Source organism: Piliocolobus tephrosceles, chromosome 3, assembly GCF_002776525.5.
Source record: "Piliocolobus tephrosceles isolate RC106 chromosome 3, ASM277652v3, whole genome shotgun sequence".
Taxonomy (NCBI): Eukaryota; Metazoa; Chordata; class Mammalia; order Primates; family Cercopithecidae; genus Piliocolobus; species Piliocolobus tephrosceles.
The window spans coordinates 77,674,887-77,701,883 of NC_045436.1; the positions used below are offsets into that span (position 1 = coordinate 77,674,887).

Consider the following 26,997-nt stretch of genomic DNA (forward strand, 5'->3'; position numbering starts at 1 on the left):
TAACGGAGGTCTCTTGAACCCTACTTTGTTGCCCCAAGATGTGTGCTTTTAATTTATTTATTTATTCCCCAGCATTTTATTTACTGGGTTGAACAACTCAGGCTTCATGCCAGTAGGATAGGTGTCTCAGGTTAGAAACTGGTTGTGAAAGCAGATGGGTAAATGCAATATGTAATGGCAGGCAGAGGTCACAGCCTTCACAGACCTGGCTGGAGGTTGGGAGAAGCTCTCAGAGAAGTACACTGAGGTGTTATCAGGGGTGAAGAGTGGGAGTTACTTCAGCACCTGTGTCAGGGCAGCAGGAAAGTAATCCATATTCCAGACACACTAATGACCCAGTGTTCCAGTATTCCTGCTATTCAATCAGACAGGCACCTATTTTCATCTTCAGGAATGTTGATGTTCCAAGTATAGAGGAGTTGTGACTCTACCTTTCATCCACACCTGAACCTGGAAGGTGCTCCTCCTGTGGGGATGCAGTTACCCTGAAATCTTTGAAAAAGGTTGTCTTTAGGAGCACCCATGCTGAGCACCTATAAGAGAAGACCTGGTTGTGTCTGCAGTGGTGGATGGGAGGAAAAAGAATTCCCCTTCTCCAAGACCCTTCATGAGCACTAGAGCTGCCTGACTGTTGGGGTACAGCTGCAGACTTTCCCTTCTGAACCCAGTACTGCAACTGTGCCTCTGCAGGAAGAAAGAAACTTCTCAAGAGCAGAAAGATCTGGGACTCAAGGCCTGCCATCTGGATTCTTTTGTCCCATGGAGGGTCCCCTTAATGTGGCGAACTTTCCTTTCCCCTAGGACTAGGAGTCCCTGAGAGCCAGGCTACTATGAATGCTGCTGTTCCTCTGGGTCTAGTAACCCAGTGGAGTTGCCACACTCCAGGTTGGTGCTAGGGAAAGTCTGCAAGAGATCCACTGATGTGACAATTTCTCCAGTCTCCCAGCATCAGGTACTAGCACCATCTCTGATGGGGATGGCAGGGAAGGGTCATAGACTCTGTGAGATTCCTTGGTATAAACAGCCTTAGTGTATTGGCTTTCTCAAATGCTGGTGGTAGTAGTAATGAACTGGTCACATGGAGAGACTCAGGACCTCTGGTTAGCCAGGATGGTAGCCAGGATGATACAGACAATAGTGATAGCAGAGGTCATGCACGAGTTTTCTCCTTCCTGAACACAGTGTTGTTCTACTTGGAGTTACTGCAATTCATTGTGTCAGCCAGGAGGTGGTGCTTGCAAAAGAGTGCCAGTTGTGATACTAGTGGTGAGATTTGTACTTGCCTTATGTTACTCAGGGGAGATATTGTGGTTTCTCAGGTGACAGGTGGAGCTATAGAGCTCCCAAACATTTCTGTCCTTTGTGTTAAGTTATCAGGGCAAGCGGAGGGGCAAAGCCACGTGGGGGCTCCACAAGGCAGCTCCACGTTCTGACTCTACCCATGCAGGGCAGCAGTGGCCCCAGTGAGGATCAGAGGAATTCATTGGCCACTAGAGTAATGTTCTATGGAAAAGCATATCTGCCTCTGATGTACAAATGAGTTTGTACAGGGAGTGGGAAGTAGCAGGTGGCAGTAAAGCCCATCCAGCGCCCATGCACTTGGCAAAGCAAATCTCACCGGCTAGCAGCAGCTATCTATCTTCTAGGCACTTAATGCTCAGAACTCAAAATGCCCCAGGTCATAAGCCTTCCCCACAGAGACTGCAACCACAGCTTTCAGGCCATGCTTCTCCCAATCTGCCTGGAAAGGTAGGGTGTGCAGCTCCTGCACTTGTGGCCGCAGCACACTTCCCACCTTCTCCATGCCTGAGTTAGCTAGCAGATTTTTGCAAGATCCCCCCATGACACAGAGTCAGGAATGGCTTCCCTTGGTTCACACTGGAGATTGAAAATGCCTGCAAGGCTCTTCCTACACTGCTCCTACTTTCATATTCCCCATTGCTCCTTAAATCAGTTCTAGCACTGGGTAGAGTTAAGGCCTTCCCCTATGGGCAGACTGCCAGGTTGCCCAGTGGGGGTGTATATCCTGGAGGCATTCTCTCCGCTTTTCACACTCTGAAGACTTACTTTTTCACATGGCTCACAGTGTGGGCTGCAGCTGCCACATCTTTCAAAGGATCTGTGATTTATTTCAGTTTTCCTGTTAAGTTCCTGCATTGCTTCCCAGAAAAAAAAGTTCACAGTGAGAATCGCTATACACTATTTTGTCTTCTCAAATAGAATAAGCATTGTAACACTTGCCTCCAATCTGCTATCTTGGAAAAAAAGAAACTACAATAATTTTATTACTGTCATATATATGGTATTAGGAATTATTACATTAAAAAGTTCCAAAACGTTGTGCAGTTTTTAGTGCTTAGGGGGTAAAAGCTACCGATTTTGAATGAAATTACGAAGAAATTAATTACTCACTGGATGGTTTTGGTTCTAGAGGAAATGAGTAGTTTACAAAAGACCACATTTCTACATGAATAATTAAAAATAAATCCAGGCGGTTTTTTCCAATTCTGTGAAGAAAGTCATTGGTAGCTTGATGGGGATGGCATTGAATCTATAAATTACTTTGGGCAGTATGGCCATTTTCACAATATTGATTCGTCCTATCCATGAGTATGGAATGTTCTTCCATTTGCTTGTGTCCTCTTTTATTTCACTGAGCAGTGGCCTGCAGTTCTCCTTGAAGAGGTCCTTTATATCCCTCATAAGTTGGATTCCTAGGTATTTCATTCTCTTTGTAGCAATGGTGAATTGGAGTTCACTCATGATTTGGCTCTCTGTTTGTCTGTTATTGGTGTATAAGAATGCCTGTGATTTTTGCACATTGATTTTGTATCCTGAGACTTTGCTAAAGTTGATTATCAGCTTAAGGAGATTTTGGGCAAAGACGATGGGGTTTTCTAAATATACAATCATGTCATCTGCAAACAGGGACAATTGGACTTCCTCTTTTCCTAATTAAATATCCTTTATTTCTTTCTCCTGCCTGGTTGCCCTGGTCAGAACTTCCAACACTATGTTGAATAGGAGTGGTGAGAGAGGGCATTCCGGTCTTGTGACAGTTTTCCAAGGGAATGCGTCCAGTTTTTGCACATTCAGTATGATATTGGCTATGGGTTTCTCATAAATAGCTCTTACTATTTTGAGATACGTTCCATCAACACCAAATTTATTGAGAGTTTTTAGCATGAAGGCCTGTTGAATTTTGTCAAAGGCCCTTTCTACATCTATTGAGATAATCATGTGGTTTTTGTCTGTGGTTCTGTTTATATGATGGATTACTTTTATTGATTTGCATATGTTGAACCAGCCTTGCATTCCAGGGATGAAGCCCATTTGATCATGGTGGATAAGGTTTTTGATGTGCTGTTGGATTTGGTTGGCCAGTATTTTACTGAGGATTTTTACATGAATGTTCATCAGGGATATTGGTCTAAAATTCTCTTTCATTGTTTTGTCTCTGCCAGGCTTTGGTATCAGGATGATGTTGGCCTCATAAAATGAGTTAGGGAGGATTCCCTCTTTTTCTATTGACTGGAATAGTTTTAGAAGGAATGGTACCAGCTCCTCCTTATACCTCTGGTAGAATTTGGCTGTGTCTCCGTCTGGTCCTGGACTTTTTTTGGTTGGCAGACTATTAATTATTGCCTCAATTTCAGAGCCTGTTATTGGTCTATTCAGGGATTCAACTTCTTCCTGGTTTAGTCTTGGAAGAGTTTATGTGTGTCCAGGAATTTATCCATTTCTTCTACGTTTTCTAGTTTATTTGCATAGAGGTGTTTACAGTATTCTCTGATGGCAATTTGTATTTCTGTGGGGTCAGTGGTGATATCCCCTTTATCATTTTTTTATTGTGTCTATTTGATTCTTCTCTCTTTTGTTCTTTATTAGTCTAGCTAGCAGTCTATCAATTTTGTTGATCTTTTCAAAAAACCAGCTCCTGGATTCATTAGTTTTTTGAAGGGTTTTTTGTGTCTCTATCTCCTTCAGTTCTGCTCTGACCTTAGTTATTTCTTGCCTTCTGCTAGCTTTTGAATGTGTTTGCTCTTGCTTCTCTAGTTCTTTTAATTGTGATGTTAGGGTGTCAATTTTAGATCTTTCCTGCTTTCTCTTGTGGGCATTCAGTGCTATAAATTTCCCTCTACACACTGCTTTAAATGTGTCCCAGAGATTCTGGAATGTTGTGTCTTTGTTCTCATTGGTTTCAAAGAACATCTTTATTTCTGCCTTCATTTCCTTATGTACGCAGTAGTCATTCAGGAGCAGGTTGTTCAGTTTCCATGTAGCTGAATGGTTTTGAGTGAGTTTCTTAATCCTGAGTTCTAGTTTGATTGCACTGTGGTCTGAGAGACAGTTTGTTATAATTTGTTCTTTTACATTTGCTGAGGAGTGCTTTACTTCCAACTATGTGGTCAATTTTGGAATAAGTGCGATGTGGTGCTGAGAAGAATGTATATTCTGTTGATTTGGGGTGGAGAGTTTTGTAGATGTCTATTAGGTCCACTTGGTGCAGAGCTGAGTTCAATTACTGGATATCCTCGTTAACTTTCTGTCTCGTTGATCTGTCTAATGTTGACAATGGGGTGTTAAAGTCTCCCATTATTATTGTATGGGAGTCTAAGTCTCTGTAAGTCTCTAAGGACTTGCTTTATTAATCTGGGTGCTCCTGTATTGGGTGTATATATATTTAGGATAGTTAGCTCTTCTTGTTGAATTGATCCCTTTACCTTATGTAATGGCCTTCTTTGTCTCTTTTGATCTTTGTTGGTTTGAAGTCTGTTTTATCAGAGACTAGGATTGCAACCCCTGCCTTTTTTTGTTCTCCATTTGCTTGGTAGATCTTCCTCCATCCCTTTATTTTGAGCCTATGTGTGTCTCTGCACGTGAGATGGGTCTCCTGAATACAGCACACTGATGGGTCTTGACTCTTTATCCAATTTGCCAGTCTGTGTTTTTTAATTGGGGCATTTAGCCTGTTTAAATTTAAGATTAATTATTTAAAACCGAAAAAATACATAAACCCACAGATTCAAAGGTTCTGCAAACCTCAGGCAAATGTATTAAAAAGAAAACTACACTTCAGACACATCAAAGGTTAAAAACCAAAGACAATTTCTCTGGAAGGAGAAACAATAAGCTGGACAGCTTACTTCTCAATGGAAAAGATGGAAAGTCTAAAACAACAAAATATTATTAAAATACTGAAAATAACTACCAACCTAAAAATCTATACTCCAAAATAAATCATTCAAAAATAACGAAATACATTTCAGACAAACAAAAACTGTAACAATTCAGCAGCAGACCTGGACCAGAAGAAATGCTAAGGGAAATTTTTCAGACAGAAGAAAAATGATTCTATTTTTTATAAAAATGCAAATGCAAAAAGGAAAGAAGCACAATAGAAAAATAAATAAATAAATGTAATCCACACAACAAAATAATAATATTCAAAAAACTTAAAATATGTGGCTTTAAAATATGTGACAATAATTAAACAAAATACAAGATAACAAAATGGAGTTAAAATGCTCTAAGTCAGTCTTATTGAGAAAGTAGTAAAGGTCATCCTTTTTATTGGATTGCAGTAGGTGAATGCTTATTTTAATTTTGATGGCAAAAACTAAAAGAATAGTTAAAAAACTAAAAAATATAATAGAGATTGATGAAATGGAATAAAATAAAATATTTGGTTAATATTTTGATTATAATATTTGATTAATCCACAAAATAAAGAAATAAGAAAAAGTGGATAATGGGAATCATGGCAGACGGGAGGCAGAACTAGATGGCATCCCACTTGGAAGGACACAGTAGTATGTGGAATCTCAGATCACGAACTTTTGCTACAGACCTACTGCAGAAATAAATCAGGAAACCTGAGAGAACACACAGACCCACTGAAAAAAGCAGATTGCTCCTGCAGGAGCCAGGAGACACCCCAAATATTGTGCGGGTATCCATGGCTGAGAGGTCCACAGATGGTTCACATCACAGAACTCTGTGTAGACAACCCCCAGTACCAGCTCAGAGCCTAACAGACCTGCTGGGTGGCTGGATCCAGAAGAGACATAACAATCATTACAGCTTGGCTCACAAGAAGCCACAACCCTAGGAAAAGGGGAAGAATAATATATCAAGGGAACACCCCATGGGACAAATGAGTCTTGTTTCCCTTGAAAACAGCCTTGAATCCTACACCTTTCATAACTCTGACAGAGCCTACCCAAATGAGAAGAAACCAAAATCCCAACTCTGTAATAAGACAAAACAAGTTTCATTAACATCCTCAAAAAATCACATTAGCTCACAAGCAATGGATCCAAACCGAGAAGAAATCCCTGATTTGCCCGAAAAAGAATTCAGAGTAAAGTTATTAAGCTAATCAAAATGGCATGAGAGAAAGTCAAAGTCCAATTTAAGGAAATTATATATATATATGTTAAATGACAGGAGAAATACTCAATGAAATAAATAGTATACATAAAAAAACAATCAAAATTTCAGGAAACAATGAACACACTAATAGAAATGCAAAATGCTCTGGAAAGTCTAGCAATAGAATGTAACAAGCAGAAGAAGGAACTTCAGAGCTTGAAGACAAGGTTTTGTAATTAACCTAATCAAAGAAAGACAAGGAAAAAAAATAAGAAAATATGAACAAAGCCTCCAAGAAGTCTGGGATTATGGTAAATGACCAAACCTAAGAATAATTGGCATTCCTGAGAAAGATGAGAAATCTAGAAGTTTGGAAAACATACTTGGGGAAATAATTGAGGAAAATGTTCCCAGCCTTGCTAGAGACCTAGACATCCAAATACAAGAAGCTCAGAAAACACCTGGGAAATTCATCACAAAAGATCATTGCCTAGGGACATTGTTATCAGGTTATCTAAAGCTAAACGGAAAAAACAATCTTAAGAGCTGTGAGGCAGAAGCACCAGGTAACCTGTAAAGGAAAACCTATCAGATTAACAGCAGATGTCTCAGCAGAAACCCTACAAGCTAGAAGAGATTAGGGCCTTATCTTCAGCCTCCTTAAAGGAAACAATTATCAGCCAAGACTTTTATATCCAGTGAAACTGAGCTTCAGAAATGAAAGAAATATACAACCTTTTTTAGACAAACAAATGCTGAGAGAATTTGCCACTACCAGGCCAGTATACAAGAACTGCTAAAAGGAATCCTACATTTTAAAACAAATCCCAGAAGCACATCAAAACAGAACCTCTTCAAACCATAAATCTCACAGGACCTGCAAAACAAAAATACAATTAAAAACAAAAAACAATGGCCCAGTGTAGTAGCTCACACCGGGAATCCTAATCCCAGCACTTTGTGAGGCAGAGGGGGAGAGATCACTTGAGGTCAGGAGTTTGAGCCCAGCCTGGCCAACATGGCAAAACCCTGTCTCTACTAAAAATACAAAAATTAGCTGGGTGTGGTGGTGAGTGCCTGTAATTCCAGCTACTTGAAAGGGTTAGGCACAAGAATTGCTTGAACCTGGGAGGCAGACATTGCAGTGAGCCAACTGCACTCCAGCCTGAATGAGAGAGTAAGGCTGTGTCTCAAAAAAAAAAAAAAGAAAAAGAAAAAAACCAAGGTATACAGGCAACAAATAGCATGATAAATGGAATAGTACCTCACATCTCAATACTAACGTTGAATGTACATTGCCAAAATGTTCCACTTAAAAAATATAGAATTGTAGAAGGAATAAGACTTTGCCAACCAACTATCTGCTGCCTTCAAGAGACTCACCTGACACATAAGAACTCATACAAACTTAAGGTAAAGGGGTGGAAAAAGACACCCCATACAAATGAACACCCAAAGCCAGGAGAAGTAGCTCTTCTTACATCAGACAAAACAAACTTTAAAGCAACAGCAGTTTAAAAAGACAAAGAAGGCCTTGTCCAATATCACAATCCTAAACATACATGCAACTAATACTGGTGTTCCCAAATTTATAAAACAATTACTACTATACATAAGAAATGAGATAGACAGCAACACAATAATAGTGGGGGGCTTCAATACTTCACAGACAGCACTAGATAGGTCATCAAGACAGAAAGTCAACAAAGAAACAATGGATTTAAGCTATGCCCTAGAACAAATGTACTTAACAGATATTTACAGAACATTTTACCCAACAATTGCTGACTATACATTCTATTCATCAGCACATGGAACATTCTCCAAGAGAGACCATATGATAGGCCATGAAACAACTATTAATAAATTTAAGAAAACCAAAATTATTACAAGCACTCTTTCAGACCACAGTGGAATAAAGCAGGAAGAAATCTTCAAAATCATACAAATAGATGAAAATTAAATAATCTGCTCCTGAATGATCATTGGGTCAACAATGAAATCAAGACAGAAATTAAAAGATTATTCAAACTGAGCAACAATAGTGACACAACCTATCAAAACCTTTGGGATACAGCAAAGGTGGTGCTAAGAGGAAAGTTCACACCTACACCAAAAAGTCTCAAAGAGCACAAATAGACAATCTAAGGTCACACCTCAAAGAACTAGAGAAACAAGAACAAACCAAACCTAACCCCAGTAAAAGAAAGGAAATAACCAAGATCAGAGTACACTAAATGAAATTGAAACAATACAAAAGATAAATGAAACAAAAAGCAAAAAGAAATATACAATTGATAGACCATTAGGAAGATTAACCAAGAAAAGAAGAGAGAAAATCCAAATAAGCTCAATTAGAGACAAAACAGGAGATATTACAACTGACACCACAGAAATACAAAAGATCATTCAAGGCTACTATGAACATCCTTACACATAAAAACTAGAAAACCTAGAGGAGATGGATAAATTCCTGGAAAGACACAACCAACCTAGCTTAAATCAGGAAGAAGCAGATACCCTGAACAAGCCAATAACAAGCAGTGATATTGAAATGGTAATAACAACTTACCAACAAAAAAAAAGTCCAGGACTGGAAGGATTCACAACTGAATTCTACCAGACATTCAAAGAAGAATTGGTACCAATCCTTTTGACACTATTCCAAATGATAGAGAAAGAGGGAAACCTCTCTAAATCAGTCTATAAAGCCAGTGTCACCCTAATACCAAAACATGGAAAGGACATAACAAAAAAAGAAAACTACAGAAGGATATCCCTGATGAACACAGATGTAAAAATCCTTAACAAAATACTAGTTCACTGAATCCAACAACACATCAGAAAGATAATCTACCATGATCAAGTGGGTTTCACACCAGGGATGCAGGGATGGTTTAACATACACAAGTCAATAAATGTGATACATCACATAAACCGAATTAAAAAAAAAAATCACATGATCATCTAAATATATGCAGAAAAAGCATTTGACAAAATCTAACATCACTTTATGATTAACATTCTCAGCAAAATCGGCATACAAGGGACATACCTCAATGTAATAAAAGCTATATATGACAAACCACAACTGAATGGGTAAAAGTTGAAAGCATTCCCCCTCTGAGAACTGGAACAAGACAAAGATGCCTACTACCACCACTTCTATTGAACATAGTACTGGAAGTGCTAGCCAGAGCAATCAGACAAGAGAAAGAAATAAAGGGTATGCAAATTGGCAAAGAGAAAGTAAAACTGTCACTGTTTGCTGATGATATGATTGTATACCTAGAAAACCCTAAACACTCCTCCAAAAAGCTCCTAGAACTGATAAAAGAATTCAGAAAGCTTCCAGATACAAAATTAATGTACACAAATCAGTAGCTCTTCTATATAACAACAGTAACAAGCTGAGAATCAAATCAAGAACTCAAACTTTTTACAATAGCTGCAAGAAAAATAAAATAATTAGGATTACACCTAACCAAGGAGGTGAAAGACCTCTACAAGGAAAACTACAAAACCTGCTGAAAGAAATCATAGACAACAAAAACAAATAGAAACATATCCCATACTCATGGATGGGTTGACTCAATATGGTGAAAATGACCATACTGCCAAGCACAATCTACAAATTCAATGCAATTCCCATCAAAATACCATCATCACTCTCACAGAACTAGAAAAAAGGAATCCTAAAATTGATATAGAATCAAAGAAAAGCCCACATAGCTAAGGCAAGACTAAGCAAAAAGAACAAATCTGGAGGCATCACATTGCCTGAATTCAAACTACACTATAAGGCCATAGTTACCAAAACAGCATGGTACTGGTATAAACATAGGCACATAGAACAGAATAGAGAACTCGTAAATAAACCTAAATACTTACAGTCAGTTGATCTTTGACAAGGCAAAAAAAAAACATACAATGGGGAAAAAAAAAACCCATTCAACAAACAGTGCTGGGACAATTGGCAAGCCACATGTAGGAGAATGAAACTGAACCCTCATCTCTCACCTTCTACAGAAATCACCTCAAGGTGGGTCAAGAACTTAAATCTAAGATCTGAAACTATAAAAATTCTAGAAGATAACATCAGAAAAACCCTTCTAGACATTGGCTTAGTCAATGATTTCATGACCAAGAACCCAAAAACAAATGCAAATGCAATAAAAGCAAAGATAAATAGCTAGGATTTAATTAAACAAAAGAGCTTTTGTATGGCAATAGGAACAGTCAGCAGAGTTAACAGACAATCCACAGAGTGGGAGAAAATCTTCATAATCTATATATCTGACAAAGGACTAATATCCAGAATCTACAAGAAACTCAAACAAATTAGCAAGAAAACAAAAAGTCCTATCCAAAAGTGGGTTAAGGACATGAATAGACAATTCTCAAATGAAGATATACAAATAGCCAACAAATATACAAAAAAAAAGAAAGATCAGTACTACAAAATGATCAGGTAAATGCAAATCAAAACCACAATGTGATACCACCTTACTCCTGCAAAAATGGCCATAATCAAAAAAAAAAAAAAAAAATAGACGTTGGTGTGGATGTAGTGAACAGGGAACACTTTTATACTGATGATCGGAATGTAAACTAGTACAACCACTATGGAAAACAGTATCGAGATTTCATTTAAAACTTAAAGTAGAACTACCATTTGATTCAGCGATCCCACTACTGGTTATCTACCCACGGGAAAAGAAGTCATTATACAAAAAACATACTTGCACATGCATGTTTATAGCAGCACAATTCACAATTGTAAAAATGTGGAACCAACCCAAATGCCCATCAATCCATGAGTGGATAAAGAAACTGTGGTATATGTCTACAGTGGAATACTACTCAGCAATAAAAAGGAATGAATGAATGGCATTCACAGAAACCTCAATGAGACTAGAGACTATTATTCTTAGTGAAGTAACTCAGGAATGGAAAACAAAACATCTTATGTTCTCACTCATATGTGGGACCTAAGCTACGAGGAAACAAAGGCATAAGAATGACACAAAGAACGTTGAAGACTCAGGGGGAATGGGTGGAAGGGGATGAGGGATAAAAGACCATAAATTGGGCGCAATGTATACTGCTAGGACGATGGGTGCACCAAATCTCACAAATCACTGCTAAAGAATTTACTCATGTGACCAAACACTACCTGATCCCCAATAACCTATGGAAATTAAAAAAAAAAAAATGGACCAATACAATACATAAAATAGTGTAATAGGTATATACACAAACATGTTAATAATCAAAATTAAACATAAATCAATTGATACTACAATTAAATACAAGGTTTACTAGACTTAATTAATAAAAACCAGACATGTTTAGGGTCTATATTTCACTCTTGATTTTAGACTTTATCAAAGACTCTATAAACTGAGTCTTAGTTATACCTATAGGTAGTTTTAAATTGTCAACAAGAATAGCAAGTTTACTGAGTCCTTACTGTGTGCCAGAAGATATTCAAAGTGTTTTTTGATTCACTTAGTATTTGCAACAACATTTTTAGGTATGTACTATTATGGTCTTCATTTTGCTAAGCACAAAGAGTTTAAATAACTTGCACAAGATCAGTGGCAGAGTAAAAATGTATATTCAAACACTCTGAGTCTAGAGATCATGCTAATAATCACCATGCTAGGCTTCTCAATATCTACAGTGAAGAATAAATACTATAATTCTGGCTGGGTGTGGTGGCTCATGCCTGTAATCCCAGCATTTTGGGAAGCTGAGGCAGGTGGATCACAAGGTCAGGAGTTTGAGATCAGCCTGACCAACATGGTAAAACCCCATCTCTACTAAAAATACAAAAATTAGCCAGGCATGGTGGTGCGTGCCTCTAATCCCAGCTACTCAGGAGGCTGAGGAAGGAGAATTGCTTGAACTCAGGAAGCGGAGGTTGCAGTGAGCCGAGATCGCACCATTGCACTCCAGCCTGAGCAACAGAGCGACACTCCATCTCAAAAAAGAAAAAAAAAACTATAATTATTTTTATCTAAATGTCAGGTTACTAAGAATAATGAACTGTTAGTACATTTTAAACAAAATATAGCAGAAATGTTCTAAAAACTATTAGCATTCATGATGGATTTAAAATATACTTATATCAGCACTTAAAAGAGTTAAGATGATAAATTAAACATTACGTGTTTTTTACCACAATTAAAAATATATACTGGGTGTGGTGGCTCATGCCTGTAACCCCAATGCTTTCAGAAGCAGAGGCAGTGGGATCAATTGCACCCAGGAGTTCAAGATCATCCTGGGCAATAAAGTGAGACCTTGTCTCTATGAAAAATGTTTTAAAAATAGCCAGGTATAATGGCCCATGCCTGTGGTCCCAGCTACACAGAAGGCTGAAGCAGGGGGATCACTTGAACCCATGAGGACAAGGGTGCAGTGAGCCATAACTGCACCATTGCATTCCAGCCTCGGCAACATAGTGAGACCCTATCTCAAATACATACATACATACACACACACACACACACACACATATGAAATATATACACACATATATATTTATTTATACCTATATCAGACTAAATGAACAACAGAAATAGAACAATAGACTAAAGAGAACAACAGAAATTAAAGACAAATATCAAAGGTTGATGACAGAAACTCAAACTGAGAGTCTAGAAATATCGCAACTTAAAAAATTAATTTAGAGTACATGTAGGTATGTTAAACTTGTTCATTATTAAATAAACTGGTAAGTTTAATGAAAAATAAATTAAATTGACAGAAACTAGAGAGCTGTTTTGAGGAGGCCATCAGATGCACTACTAGGAGCTGTGGGAGCAAAATACAATCAAAGAAAAATGTCTATAAGTTAATGACATGTGAATAGGAAGTACTATGATGGGTCTGAAATTTTGCCCTACTTCATGTTACTAAGGTGACCTGCCACAGTTTTACAGAAAAATGCAAAACTCCTGAGTCAGAGACAAAGGACTTTATTCCTTATGGCATAAAAAACAGCATGAGAACAGCACACTTGCATCAGTCCTCCTTGCCCTAAAGTCCTATTGGGGACAAGGCCGATGGGACAAAATAAATACTAGCACACAAAATGGGAGAAAAACTGTGAGCTCTGGGAACCTGAATCTTTTATAATGAGCAGTAAGCACACCCTTTGCTGAGGAGGGAGACGCTGTATCTTCGAAGGCTGTTTGCTGTACAATCATCCTTAAAAAGGAGGTGCAAGCAAAGGTGTGTAGAAACACAAAACACACAGAGAATTGTCTCTTAATGATTAAAAAAAGAATAAAAATAGATGTTTACACAGAAAGTAAACTTATTTGAGCACAGGTACATAGAAAACCCTCAGAAAAATAAGTTTTAATAAACATTAAAAACCTGAAAAAATTAATATCTACATTATAAGAATTAATCCCACAAATATAAATTGCATGTATAATAAAACAAATAACAATTCATGTATCAGCAATTAAGGGTAACAGATTTCAAAGTAGTTATATAACAGTTCTTACCTTTAAATGGTTACACATATTTTTTCTGGTTTTGTTTTTTGTTGTTCTCTTAAAATCACACTATACATCTTAAAACTGTACTACACAAAATTCAGTTATAACTTTCACTGAATTGAAATATGAATGTCTACGTTTTCACCTATTGGCCTTGACAGAATTCCATATGTAGTGCCATTCCAAGATGGCTGAATAGGAACATCTCTGGTCTGCAGCTCCCAGCGTGACTGACGCAGAAGGTGGGTGATTTCTGCATTTCCAATTGAGGTACCTGGTTCATCTCATTGGGACTTGTTGGACAGTGGGTGCAGTCCATGGAGGGCAAGCTGAAGCAGGGCAGGGCATCACCTCAACCAGCAAGTGCAATAGGTTGAGGGATTTCCCTTTCCTAGCCAAGATGAAGCCATGACAGACTGTACCTGGAAAATTGGTTCACTCCAGCCCAAATACTGCACTTTTCCCATAGTCTTAGCAACAGGCAGGCCAGAAGATTCTCTCCCATGCCTGGCTTGGTGGGTCCCATGCCCACAGAGCTTTGCTCACTGCTAGCACAGAAATCTGAGATCAACCTGCCAGGCTGCAGCCAGGCAGGGGAAGGGATGTCCACCATTACTGAGGCTTGAGTAGGTACACAAAGCAGCCGGGAAGCTCAAACTGGGCAGAGCCCACTGGAGCTCAGCCAGGCCTACTGCCTCTCTAGACTCCACCTCGTGGGCAGAGAATAGTGGAACAAAAGGCAGCAGACAGCTTCTACAGACTTTAACATCCCTGACAACTCTGAAGAGGGCAGTGGTTCTCCCACACAGCATTTGAGCTCTGAGAATGGACAGACTGCCTCCATAAGTGGGACTCTGACTCCCGTGTAGCCTAACTGGGAGACACTTCCCAGTAGGGGCTGACAGACACATCATACAGGCAGGTGCCCCTGTGGGACGAAGCTTCCATAAAAAAGATCAGGCAGCAATATTTGCTGTTCTGCAATATTTGCTTTTCTGTAGCCTCTGCTGGTGATACCCAGGAAAACAGTGTCTGAAGTGGACCTCTATCAAACGCCAACAGACTTGCAGCTGAGGGACTTGACTATTAAAAGGAAAACTAACAAAAAGGAATAGCATCAACATCAACAAAAAGGGCATCCACACTAAAACCCCAATTGTAGGTCACCATCCAAGAGCAAAGGTAGATAAAACCAAAAAGATGGGAAGAAACCAGAGCAGAAAAACTGAAAATTCTAAAAATCAGAGTGCCTCTTCTCCAAAGGATTGCAGCTCCCTGCCAGCAACAAAACAAAGCTGAGTGGAGAATGACTTTCATGAGTTAACAAAAGTAGGCTTCAGAAGCTTGGTAATAAGAAACTTCTCCGAGTTAAAGGAGCATGTTAGAACCCATCGCAAGGAAGCTAGCTAAAAACCTTGAAAAAAGGTTAGACAAATGGCTAACTAGAATAACCAGGGTAGAGAAGACCTTAAATGACCTGACAGAGCTGAAAACCATGGCACAAGAATTTCATGATGCATGCACAAGCTTCAATAGCTGACTCAATCAAATGGAAGAAAGGGAATCAGTGACTGAAGATCAAATTAATGAAATAAAGTGAGAAGACAATTTTAGAGAAAAAAGAGTAAAAAGAAACAAACAAAACCTCTAAGAAATATGGGACTATGTGAAAAGAACAAATCTACATTTGATTGGTGTACCAGAAAGTGATGAGGAGAATGGAACCAAGTTGGAAAACACTCTGCAGGATATTATCCAGGAGAACTTCCTGAACCTAGCAAGAGAAGCGAACATTCAAATTCAGGAAATTCAGAGAACACCTCAAGAAGAGCAACCCCAAGACACATAATTTTCAAATTCAGCAAGGTTGAAATGATGGAAAAAATGTTAAGGGCAGCCAGAGACAAATGTCAGTTTACCCACAAAGGGAAGCCCATCAGACTAACAGCAGATGTCTCCACTGGCAGAAACCCTATAGGCCAGAAGAGAGTGGGGGGTCAATATTCAACATTCTTAAAAAGAATATTCAACCCAGAATTTCATATCCAGCCAACCTAAGCTTCATAAGTGAAGGAGAAATAAAACCCTTTACAGACAAGCAAATGCTGAGAGATTTTGTCACCACCAAGCCTGCCTTACAAGAGCTCCTAGACAAAGCACTAAATATGGAAACAAACAACTGGTACCAGCCACTGCAATAACATGCCAAATTGTAAAGACCATCAATGCTATGAAGAAACTGCATCAACTAATGGGCCAAATAACCAGCTAACATCCTAATGACAGGATCAAATTCACACATAACAACATTGATCTTAAATGTAAATGGGCTAAATGCCCCAATTAAAAGACACAGACTGGAAAATTGGTTAAAGAGTAAGATCTACCAGTGTGCTGTATTCAGGAGACCTGTCTCACATGCAGAGACACACATAGGCTCAAAATAAAGGGATGGAGGAAGATTTACCAAGCAAATGGAAAGCAAAAAAAAAAAGCAGGGGTTGCGATCCTAGTCTCTGATAAAACAGACTGTAAACCAACAAAGATCAAAAGAGACAAAGAAGGCCATTACATAATGGCAAAGGGATCAATTCAATGAGAAGAGCTAACTGTCCTCCCTAACTCATTTTATGAGACCAGCATCATCCTAATATCAAAGCCTGGCAGAGACACAACAAAAAAAGAGAATTTTAGACCAATATCCCTGATGAACATTGATGCAAATATCCTCAATAAAATATTGGTAAACTGAATCCAGCAGCAAATCAAAAAGCTTATCCACCAAGATCAAGTTGACTTCATCCCTGAGATGGAAGGCTGATTCAACATATGCAAATCAATAAACATAATCCATCATATAAACAGAACCAAAGACAAAAACCACATGATTATCTCAATAGATGCAGAAAAGGCCTTCAACAAAATTCAGCAGCCCTTCATGCTAAAAACTCTCAATAAACTAGGTATTGATGGAATGTACCTCAAAATAATAAAAGCTATTTATGACAAACCCACAGGCAGTATTACACTGAATGTGCAAAAATGGGAAGTATTCCCTTTGAAAACTGGCACAAGACAGGGATGCCCACTCTCACCACTCCTGTTCAACATAGTGTTGGAAATTCTGGCCAGGGCAATCAGGCAGGAGAAAGAAATAAAGGGTATGCAATTAGGAAAAGAGGAAGTCAAATTTTCTCTGTTTGCAGATAACATGACTGTGTATTTGGAAAACCCCATTATCTCAGCCCAAAATCTCCTTAAGCTGATAAGAAACTACAGCAAAGTCTCAGGATACAAAATCAACATGCAAAAATCACAAGCATCTTATACACCAATAACAGACAAACAGCCAGCCAAATCATGAATGAACTCCATTCACAATTGCTACAAAGAGAATAAAATACCTAGGAATCCAACTTACAAGGGATGTAAAGGACCTCTTCAAGGAGAACTACAAACCATTGCTTAACAAAATAAAAGAGGACACAAACAAATGGAAGAACATTCCATGCTCATGGATAGGAAGGATCGATATTGTGAAAATGGCCATACTGCCTGAGGTAATATATGGATTCAATGCCATCCCCATCAAGCTACCAATGACTTTCTTCATAGAATTGGAAAAACTACTTTAACGTTCATATGGAACCAAAAAAGAGCCTGCATTGCCAAGACAATCCTAAGCAAAAAGAACAAAGCTGAAGACATCATGCTACCTGACTTCAAACTATACTACAAGGCTACAGTAACCAAAACAGCATGGTACTAGTACCAAAACAGAGAGATAGACCAATGGAATAGAACAGAGGCCTCAGAAATAACACCATACATCTACAACCATCTGCTCTTTGACAAACCTGACAAAAACAAGCAATGGGGAAAGAATTCTCTATTTAATAAATGATGCTGGTACAACTGGCTAGCCATATGTAGAATGATGAAATTTCATCCCTTCCTTACAGCTTATATGAAAATTAATTCAAGATGGATTAATGACTTAAAAGTTAGAACTAAAACCATAAAATCCCTAGAAGAAAACCTATAGGCAATACCATTCAGGACACAGGCATGGGCAAGGACTTCATGACTAAAACACCAACAGCAATGGCAACAAAAGCCCAAATAGACAAATGGGATCTAATTAAACTAAAGAGCTTCTGCACAGGAAAACAAACTATCATTAGAGTGAACAGGCAACCTACAAAATGGAAGAAAATTTTTGCAATCTACCCCTCTGACAAAGGGCTAATATCCAGAATCTACAAAGAACTTAAACAAATTTACAAGAAAAAAAAACCACCATCCAAAAGTGGGCAAAGGATATCCTCAAAAGAAGACATTTATGCAGCCAACAGGCACAAAAAAATCGTCATCATCACTGGTCATTAGAGAAATGCAATCACAACCACAATGAGAAACCATCTCATGCCAGTTAGAATGGAGATCATTAAAAAGTCAGAAAACAACAGATGCTGGAGAGGCTGTGGAGAAATAGGAAAGCTTTTACACTGTTGGTGGGAGTGTAAATTAGTTAATCATTATGGAAGACAGTGTGGTGATTCCTCAATGAACTAGAACTAGAAATACCCTTTGACCTAGCCATCCCATTACTGGGTACATATCCAAGGGATTATAAGTCATGGTACTATAAAGACACATGCACACATATGTTTATTGCAGCACTATTCACAATAGCAAAGACTTGGAACCAATTCAAATGTTCATCAATGATAGACTGGATTAAGAAAATGTGGCACATATACACCATGGAATACTATGCAGTCATAAAAAAAGGATGAGTTCATGTCCTTTGCAGGGACATGAAGCTGGAAAGCATCATTCTCAGCAAACTAACACAAAAGAAAATGAAACACCACATGTTCTCACTCATAGGTAGGAATTGAACAATGAGAACACTTGGAGACAGGATGGGGAACATCACACACTAGGGACTGTTGTGGGGTGGTGGGCTGGGGGAGTGATAGCATTAGGAGAAATACCTAATGTAAATGACGAGTTGATGGGTGCAGCAAACTAACATGGCACATGTATACCTATATAACAAACCTGCATGTTGTGCACATGTGCCCTAGAACTTAAAGTAAAATGAAAGATAAATAAAATAAAATAAAATCATAATAAAAAAAGAATTCCATGTGTCATACAGAACTCTCTCCAAATTAGAAAGCTTTCCATTTTAAAATCAATTGTCTAGTTTATTCTCCCTAAGTCTTTACTTCCCTGTATTAAGAATTTTCATTTTTTTCAAATGTTCTTGGGGTTACATGGTTTAAACTTACGTGCCTTCACCATTCTGATCACCTTCCCATGAACACATCCCCAGAGCATATGTTTTCAAACACTATATTTTTCATCTCTAGAAATTCAATGTGTGTTTTTTATTTCTGCCATTTCTCTATTATTTAATACGTTCAATAATTCTCTTATGTTCCTTAACATATGGAATATGGTTATAATAACTATTTTACATCCTTTTCTATTAATTATAACATGTAATTTCAAGAGAACCCTAAGAGCTTGATAGTCAACATAAAGAATATTATTTTGGTATGAATATGTTACCTGATAATCGGCAGGCCCAGGGGTAGCAGAAGCTTCTTTCTGAACCAAGAAGAAAGTCCGAGGAACAGAAGAACCAAATGCACTTTTCTTCTGTTTCTTTGAGCAGATATTTCTAACACTGGCAATTATAGTATTGTTCAAGATATTATAAAACCCAGGACCTAAAATTATTAAAAGTATCATATATAAGAATAAGCATGCTTTTATATGCACCTTTTGAACTGAGTAATTTTTAATTAAGGGTTTTTTATTTAGAAAAACCCTCACGTATTTCTGGCATAAATGCAAAATGGCATAGTCACATTTTCAAATTTGGTCAAATTTTTATACAGTTAACATATACTTGCAGATATGGTTTGCCTGTGTCCCCACCCAAATCCCAGCTTGAATTGTTTGTAGTTCCCACAGTTCCCATGTGTCATGGGAGGAACCTAGTGGGAGGTAATTGAATCAAGGGGGTGGATCTTTCCCATGCTGTTCTTGTGATAGTGAATAAGTATCATGAGATCTGAGGGTTTTAAAAATAGGAGTTTCCCTGTACGACCTCTCTTCTCTTGTCTGCTGTCATGTGAGACACGCCTTTCACCTTCTGCCATGATTGTGAGGCCTTCCCAACCATGTGGAACCATAAGTCCATTAAACCTCTTTCTTTTGTAAATTGCCCAGTTTGGGGTATGTCTTTATTAGCAGAATGAAAACAGACTAATACAATAAATTGGTACCAGTAGAGTTGGACACTGCTGTAGATACCCGAAAATGTTGAAGCAACTTTGGAACTGGGTAACAGGCAGGGAACAGTTTAGAGGGCTCAGAAGAAGATAGAAAAATGTGGGAAAGTTTGGAACTTCTTAGAGACCTGTTGAATGGCTTTGACCAAAATGCTGATAGCGATATGCACAATAAAGTCTAGGCTGAGGTGGCCTCAGATGGAGATGAGGCACTTGTTGGGAACTGGAGCAAAGGTGACTTTTGTTATGTTTTGGCAAACAGACTGGTGGCATTTTGCCCCTGTCTTAGAGATTTGTGGAACTTTGAACTTGAGAGACATAATTTAGGCTATCCAGCAGAAGAAATTTCTAAGGAGCAAAGCATTCAAGATGTGGCTTGGGTGCTGTTAAAGGCATTCATTTTTATAAGGAAAGCAGAGCACAAAAGTTCACAAAATTTGCAGCCTGATAGAAAAATGTGATAGAAAAAGAAAAACCCATTTTCTTAGGAGAAATTCAAGTTGGCTGCAGAAATTTGCATACGTAATGAGAAGCTGAATGTTAATCCCCAAGACAATGGGGAAAATGTCTCCAGGGCATGTCAGAGGTCTTCGTGGCAGCCCCTCCCATCACAGGCCCAGAGGTCTAGGAGAAAAAAGTGATTTTGTGGACTGGGCCCAGGGTCCTGGTGCTATATGCATCCTAAGGACTTGGTGCCCTGCATCCCACCACTCCAGCCATTGCTAAAATGAGCCAACACAGAACTCAGGTTGTGGCTTCAGAGGGTGCAAGCCCCAAGCCTTGGCAGCTATGTATGGAAATTCCTGCATGTTCAAGCAGAAGTTTGCTGCAGGGGTGGGGGCCCTTATGGAGAACCTCTGCTAGGGCAGTGCAGAAGGAAAATGTGGGGTCAGAGTCACCACACAGAGTCCCTCTTGAGGCACCACCTAGTGGAGCTATAAGAAGAGGGCCACTGGATTCCAGACCCCAGAATTGTAGATTTACCGACAGCTTGCACCATGTGCCTGGAAAAGCTACAGACAAAACACCAGCCCATGAAAACAGCCAGGAGGGAGGCTGTATCCTGCAAAGCCCAGGGCTGGAGATGCCCACGACTGTAGGAACCTACCTCTTGCATCAGCATGACCTGGATGTGAGACATGAAGTCAAAGGAGATTATTTTGGAACTTTAGGATTTGACTGCCCCGCTGGATTTCAGACTTGCATGGGGCCTGTAGCTCCTTTGTTTCAGTCAATTTCTCCCACTTGGAATGGGTGTGTTTACCCCAGGCCTGTACTCCCATTGTATCTAGGAAGTAACTAACTTGCTTTTGATTTTACTGGCTCATAGGTGGAAGGGACTTGCCTTGTCTCAGATGATACTTTGGACTGTGGACTTCTGAATTAATGCTGAATGAGTTAAGACTTTTGGGGACTGTTGGGAAGGCATGATTTGTTTAGAAATATGAGGACATGAGATTTGGGAGGGGCCTACGGTGGAATGATATGGTTTGGCTCTGTCCCCACCCAAATTTCATCTTGAATTGTAGCTCCCACAATTCTTATGTGTCTTGAGAGGAACTGGGTGGGAGGTAATTGAATCATAGGGGTGGGCCTTCCCCGTGTTGTTCTCATGATAGTGAATAAGCCCCACAAGATCTGATGGTTTTAAAAACAGGAGTTTCCCTGCACAAGGTCTCTTCTCTTGTCTGCTGCCATGTGAGACATGCCTTTCACCTTCCGCCATGATTGCGAGACATCCCCAGCTACATGGAACTGTAAGTCCATTAAAACTCTTTCTTTTGTAAATTGCCCAGTCTGGGTATATCTTTATCAGCAGCATGACCACGGGCTAATATACTTGCCATATGACCAGAAATTCTATTTCTAGATATTTTCCCAAAAGAAATGAAAGGAACCCAAGTGTCCATCAGCTGATGAATAAGTAAACAAAATGTGCTACACCCAAACCGTGGAATACTACTCGGTGATAAAAAAGAAAGATAAACACAACAATATAAACGAATCTCTAAAATATCATAAGTAAAAAAAGGCAGACTCAAAAGCTTGAATAATATATAATTCCATATTTATGTAAATTTAGAAAAGATAAAATCATAGCGGTAGAAACAGTTCCTAGGGCCAGAGTGGGAATAGAGATTAACTGCAAAGGAACATGAAGAAACTTTTTAGGAATGATTAAAGTGCTCCAAAACATTACTGTAATTGTGATTGCCTGACTATATACATCTACCAAAACTCATCAAATTGTACATTTAAATGAATAATTTTTATTATGTATTTGGTATACCTCAATAGAGCAGAAATAAATAAATAAATCTCAACACTAAGTTTTCAAAGAATAATATAGCAGCATTAAAATAAATTTGACAAAAAATTAATATATCCTACCACTTGACCTCCCTGTCACAAAAGTTATTTTAATTTTTGCCTTTTATTTTTCTGTGCATATTCATAACCTGGAATATTTTCCACAGTGGTAGTCTGAGTGAATTTAGGTTTACATATTTTTCATTCAAAATAATACAACTTTCTATGCTGTTGAAAAGTTTTTATCAAGACAATCAAATACTTAAAACAAATATTTGAGTATGTTGTTTAAAAAATCAATTCTAGTGAGCAGCAATATCTATCAGATGCAATATGATATGCTTAAAGAACACTTAACTTGGTTGTACTCATGTTATCTGCATTCTACCAAATTAGTCCTGCCACTAAACAGATATGAAACTTCACTTAAATCTCATTTGTTTTTCTGGGCTTCAAGTTCCTCATCTAAAAATAATAGGAATTGATTAGATCAGTATCTGTCCAAGAACAATCTACAAGATAAGGAGTTTACAACTAAATGTAAATTGACTATTTCACTAAGCATTTTGTAACTACTCCTTCCTAATGAAGAGAGTGCTGTGTTGATTTATGTTCTGGTAGGACCTCTTCTCATCATAGGCAGGAAACAGTTGGCAAAAGAGTTTCATTGGTTTGTACTGGGTTAGATGTCACTTTGGTTCATTCCAGATCTAAAAGTGATTAAATCTTTCTGCATAGAAATATCTTTCATACTTCTGACACATATAAGATTTCTCTCTAACTGTAAACAAACTCTTTCCAATTTTTCAAATATTCTAGTTCTATTCTATTCCCTAAAAATATCTATGAAAATTCTGTTGTGCCAACTCTCAAAAAACCTAAGCGGTAATACATATTATTCCTGCCGCCTTTCAACATTCTTCCAGTGGTAATATTTAGGAAAATGATAAACAGAAAGTATAATGAAAACTATTTGAGCCACCACTTAAGATATACAAATAACAAGTAACTATGTCAAATCTATCTCCCTTCTGGCTCAAGAGTATAACATAACACTTTGCAGGAGAGTTTAAGTACTTAATATAGCATCCTCAGGGCTAGGGACCTCAGACATACACATCTCAGGTACTACCTCATTAAGCTTCTGACTTGGAAAGCCATTCTGATCATATGGTTCACTCACATTAGAACTTTCTTACATTTATCGTAGAGTCATTAAGTGTAGAAATGCCCAGGAACCCCAGATCAGATCTGCTATGGGAGAGTTAAAAGGTTTAGGGGTGCCTTATAACAGCAAACATTCTGGAGCTCCACATTAGGTGGTCAAATCTGCTCTATCACTGCTTTACAAGTCCAATTAATTACTGTACTCTAATAATTAAATGAAAAGAAATCATATTTCCATGATGACCATTCTTACTAATCCTTAAAACATGTAAGATTCTAGATTACACTTTAGAGGTCATTCTTAATTTAACTTGCCCTTTATAAATAAACTTTGAAGAATGTATAATATTTTATTTGTAATATACTAGACCATCAAACTGACAGTAAGACCCAATCTTAGAGTAACTGGGCAACGCAGTAAGTTAATATTTAGAAATAATTTGGATTTCAGATTCATGATATATAAATACGTAACTCAAAATCAAAGCTGTTGGAACTTTAAACTATTTTGAGCCTTAAAGGATTGTGTTTATGCAACCTGAATCACATGACAGACAGCTGTAACTTTTGTTCCTCTGATTATAGATTCACTTTTTCTGTACCCACATTTTTTTCTAAAATACTATAAAACACTAAAAAGTGCCAGAGAAGACCCCTTGCCTCTCCACTATTGATCTTCATTATAGCTTAACTTTCCTTTTACTTCTCTGACACAAAGATCTCATGACTATCACATTGTCTAAGATGGAATATTAAATGCACTCTTTTAAATTGGAAAAGGAAAACAGCTATAGCTAAGCTGCTATAACTAATCAAATTGCTATAACTCATAAACCAGCTTTTTTAAAAAACGTTATAATCCTATTACATTTCTTTATTTTCTGACTATAAGAATATAAGAGCAAGATCTTTTCACCTTAGGAGCACTGACCCCATTCCTTTGGAGTCTGTGTTACTTGAATAGCTATTCTAACCTTTGCACTTGAATAAACTCTCTTAAACTGGATTCTGACCCTTTTGATTATTTCAGCTTTACAATGATAAACACTACTGAGCTAACCTCAAACAGCACTCTTAAAGTAGTTGTACTTCAACATAGAGGCTCAGGGTTCCAAGACCAACTGTTTCAAGAGGCCCAGGTCAATCTGTAAAGCAAATGGTTTTATCTGAGAAGTGCTAGAATATCACTTCCACTCCATGCATTGGTCAAGAAAGCACCAGGGCTAGTCAAGACTGAAGGGGAGAAGAGAGACTCAATATCTCCATGGAATGAGTAGCAAACAATTATACCAAGTGTATTACTATAACCGAACTCTAAAATTTGTGGCAGTGACTTTGGAATCAGGCAATCGGTCAGAAAGTAGAGCAACCTGATGAGTTAGAATAAAGGCCTTGAGGAGACTGTTGGTGATGACTTGAAAGACAGTGAGGAAAATGTTATTAGAGGATGGAGAAATGATAACTGGTATTATGCAATGGCAGAAATTTTAGCAACACTAATGCTTGAGGTAATGAAGAAAATACCTAATGAACTGCTGGATTCTAACTAAGGAAATGTCCAGGCTGAATGTCAAAGTGCCAATAGTTCCTTTTATCCATGTGTGAGAAGGTATAGATAGAAGGGAAAGAGTTTACAGTGTTCAGTTTTCTAGAACTACCATTTGATACAGCAATTCCATTACTAGGTATATACCCAAAGGAATATAAACTGTTCTGTTACAAAGACACATGCATGTGTATGTTCATTGAGACACTATTCACAACAGCAAAGACATGGAATCAACCTAAATGCATGTCAATGGTAGACTGGATAAAGAAAATGTGGTACATATACACCATGAAATACTATGCAGCAATAAAAAAGAATGAGATCATGTCCTTTGCAGAAACACGGATGGAGCTACAGGCCATTATCCTTAGCAGACTAACACACAAACATAAAACCAAATACCACATGTTTGCCCTTATAAGTGGGAGCAAAATAATGAGAACACATGGACACATAGAGAGGAACCACAGACAATGGGGCCTACCAATGGTGGAGGGTGGGAGGAGGGAGAGAATCAGGAAAAATAACTAATGGGTACCAAGATTAATATCTGGTGATGAAATAGTCTGTACAAGAAACTCCCATGACAAAAATTTACCTATATGACAATCCCACACATGTGCCCCTGAACCTAATATAAAAGTTAAAAATAAATAAATAAAAGTAATAAAGTGTTAACTTTTCAAAGAGAATGTATAAGAAATAGAAAGGAACTAGAATTTCCTAGATTTGAAAATAAACTGTTTTTCATCCCCAGTCTCTCCAGACAACAAAAATCTCTCAAAGTAAGAAGTGGCTTAAAGGCAAAGACAAAAAACAGGATTTGGCTGTAAGATCTTTTGTTTAATTTTTAGAAATAGTTATGGTAATCCCTCATAGAACCTCTCGAAAAGGGGCCTTAAGAATCTTAAGGTCTTGTATCCTAGATGCTTTTCACTTAGACAATGGTGCCCTAACAACCTAAGGGTGTTAACAACATAATAGTCTCAAAGGTGATAAAAAAGAGACAAAATAGACAAAGGTGATACAAAACATGTAACAGTCTCACAGGTGATTTTAAAAAGTTTTCTAAGAAAATGTAAGTGTGGCTTTTACCTAGTGGATTTGATTATAAATTAATACAATCAGAAATTCAAAGGTTTTATAAGAATAAAAGGGACAATGAGAGTAAAAGCAAAAAGAAGCTGGTAGAAGCAGGCTGAGAAAGCTACAGCTGCAAACACAGCCTATTTCATAGAGAAAAATGATGACTCAGAGAAGAACCAAGAGCCTAAAAGGCAGAACAAAGAACCATAGAAAATCATTCCCCCTAGAGAGCCTTACTGGATCCTCATCAAGGAAATGCTAGTATGTGCCCAGCTGAATTTCAGAATTGCTATGATACTGTGACTGTTGTGGGCCTCCAGTTTTCCCTTTTCCTGAATAGGAGTGTCTGATCGGATCATCCTATATCTCTCCCACCACCCTACGGTGGATGAAACAACCCTCTCTTTGGTTCACAGTTCTGCTTATAGAGAAGGAGCTGTACCTTAAGAACCACACACAAGAATCCTCATCTGCACCTATACCTAACTTAGATGACAAGATCCAGGGCTGGGAGTTGTGGCTTATGCTTGTAATGTCAATACTTTGAGAGTTGAGGTGGAAAGATCATTTGAGGTTAGGAGTTAAAGAACAGCGTGGGCAACAAAAGGAGGCCTCATTTCCACATTTGTTTTTTCTTTTTTGTTTTTTGTTTGTTTTTTTTTTTTTTTTTTTTTTTTTTTTT

At 38.1% G+C, this 26,997-nt stretch overlaps 1 protein-coding gene across 1 annotated transcript in view; it reads right to left on the minus strand.

The window, feature by feature from the left end:
* The window catches only part of STPG2 (sperm tail PG-rich repeat containing 2), a 542,953-nt gene that overhangs the window by 338,625 nt on the left and 177,331 nt on the right, over positions 1 to 26,997 (minus strand). Inside the window, exon 7 of the mRNA XM_031935322.1 lies at positions 19,476 to 19,636. Coding sequence (XP_031791182.1) covers positions 19,476 to 19,636 — 161 coding nt within the window. The remainder of the gene's footprint in view (positions 1 to 19,475; positions 19,637 to 26,997) is intronic.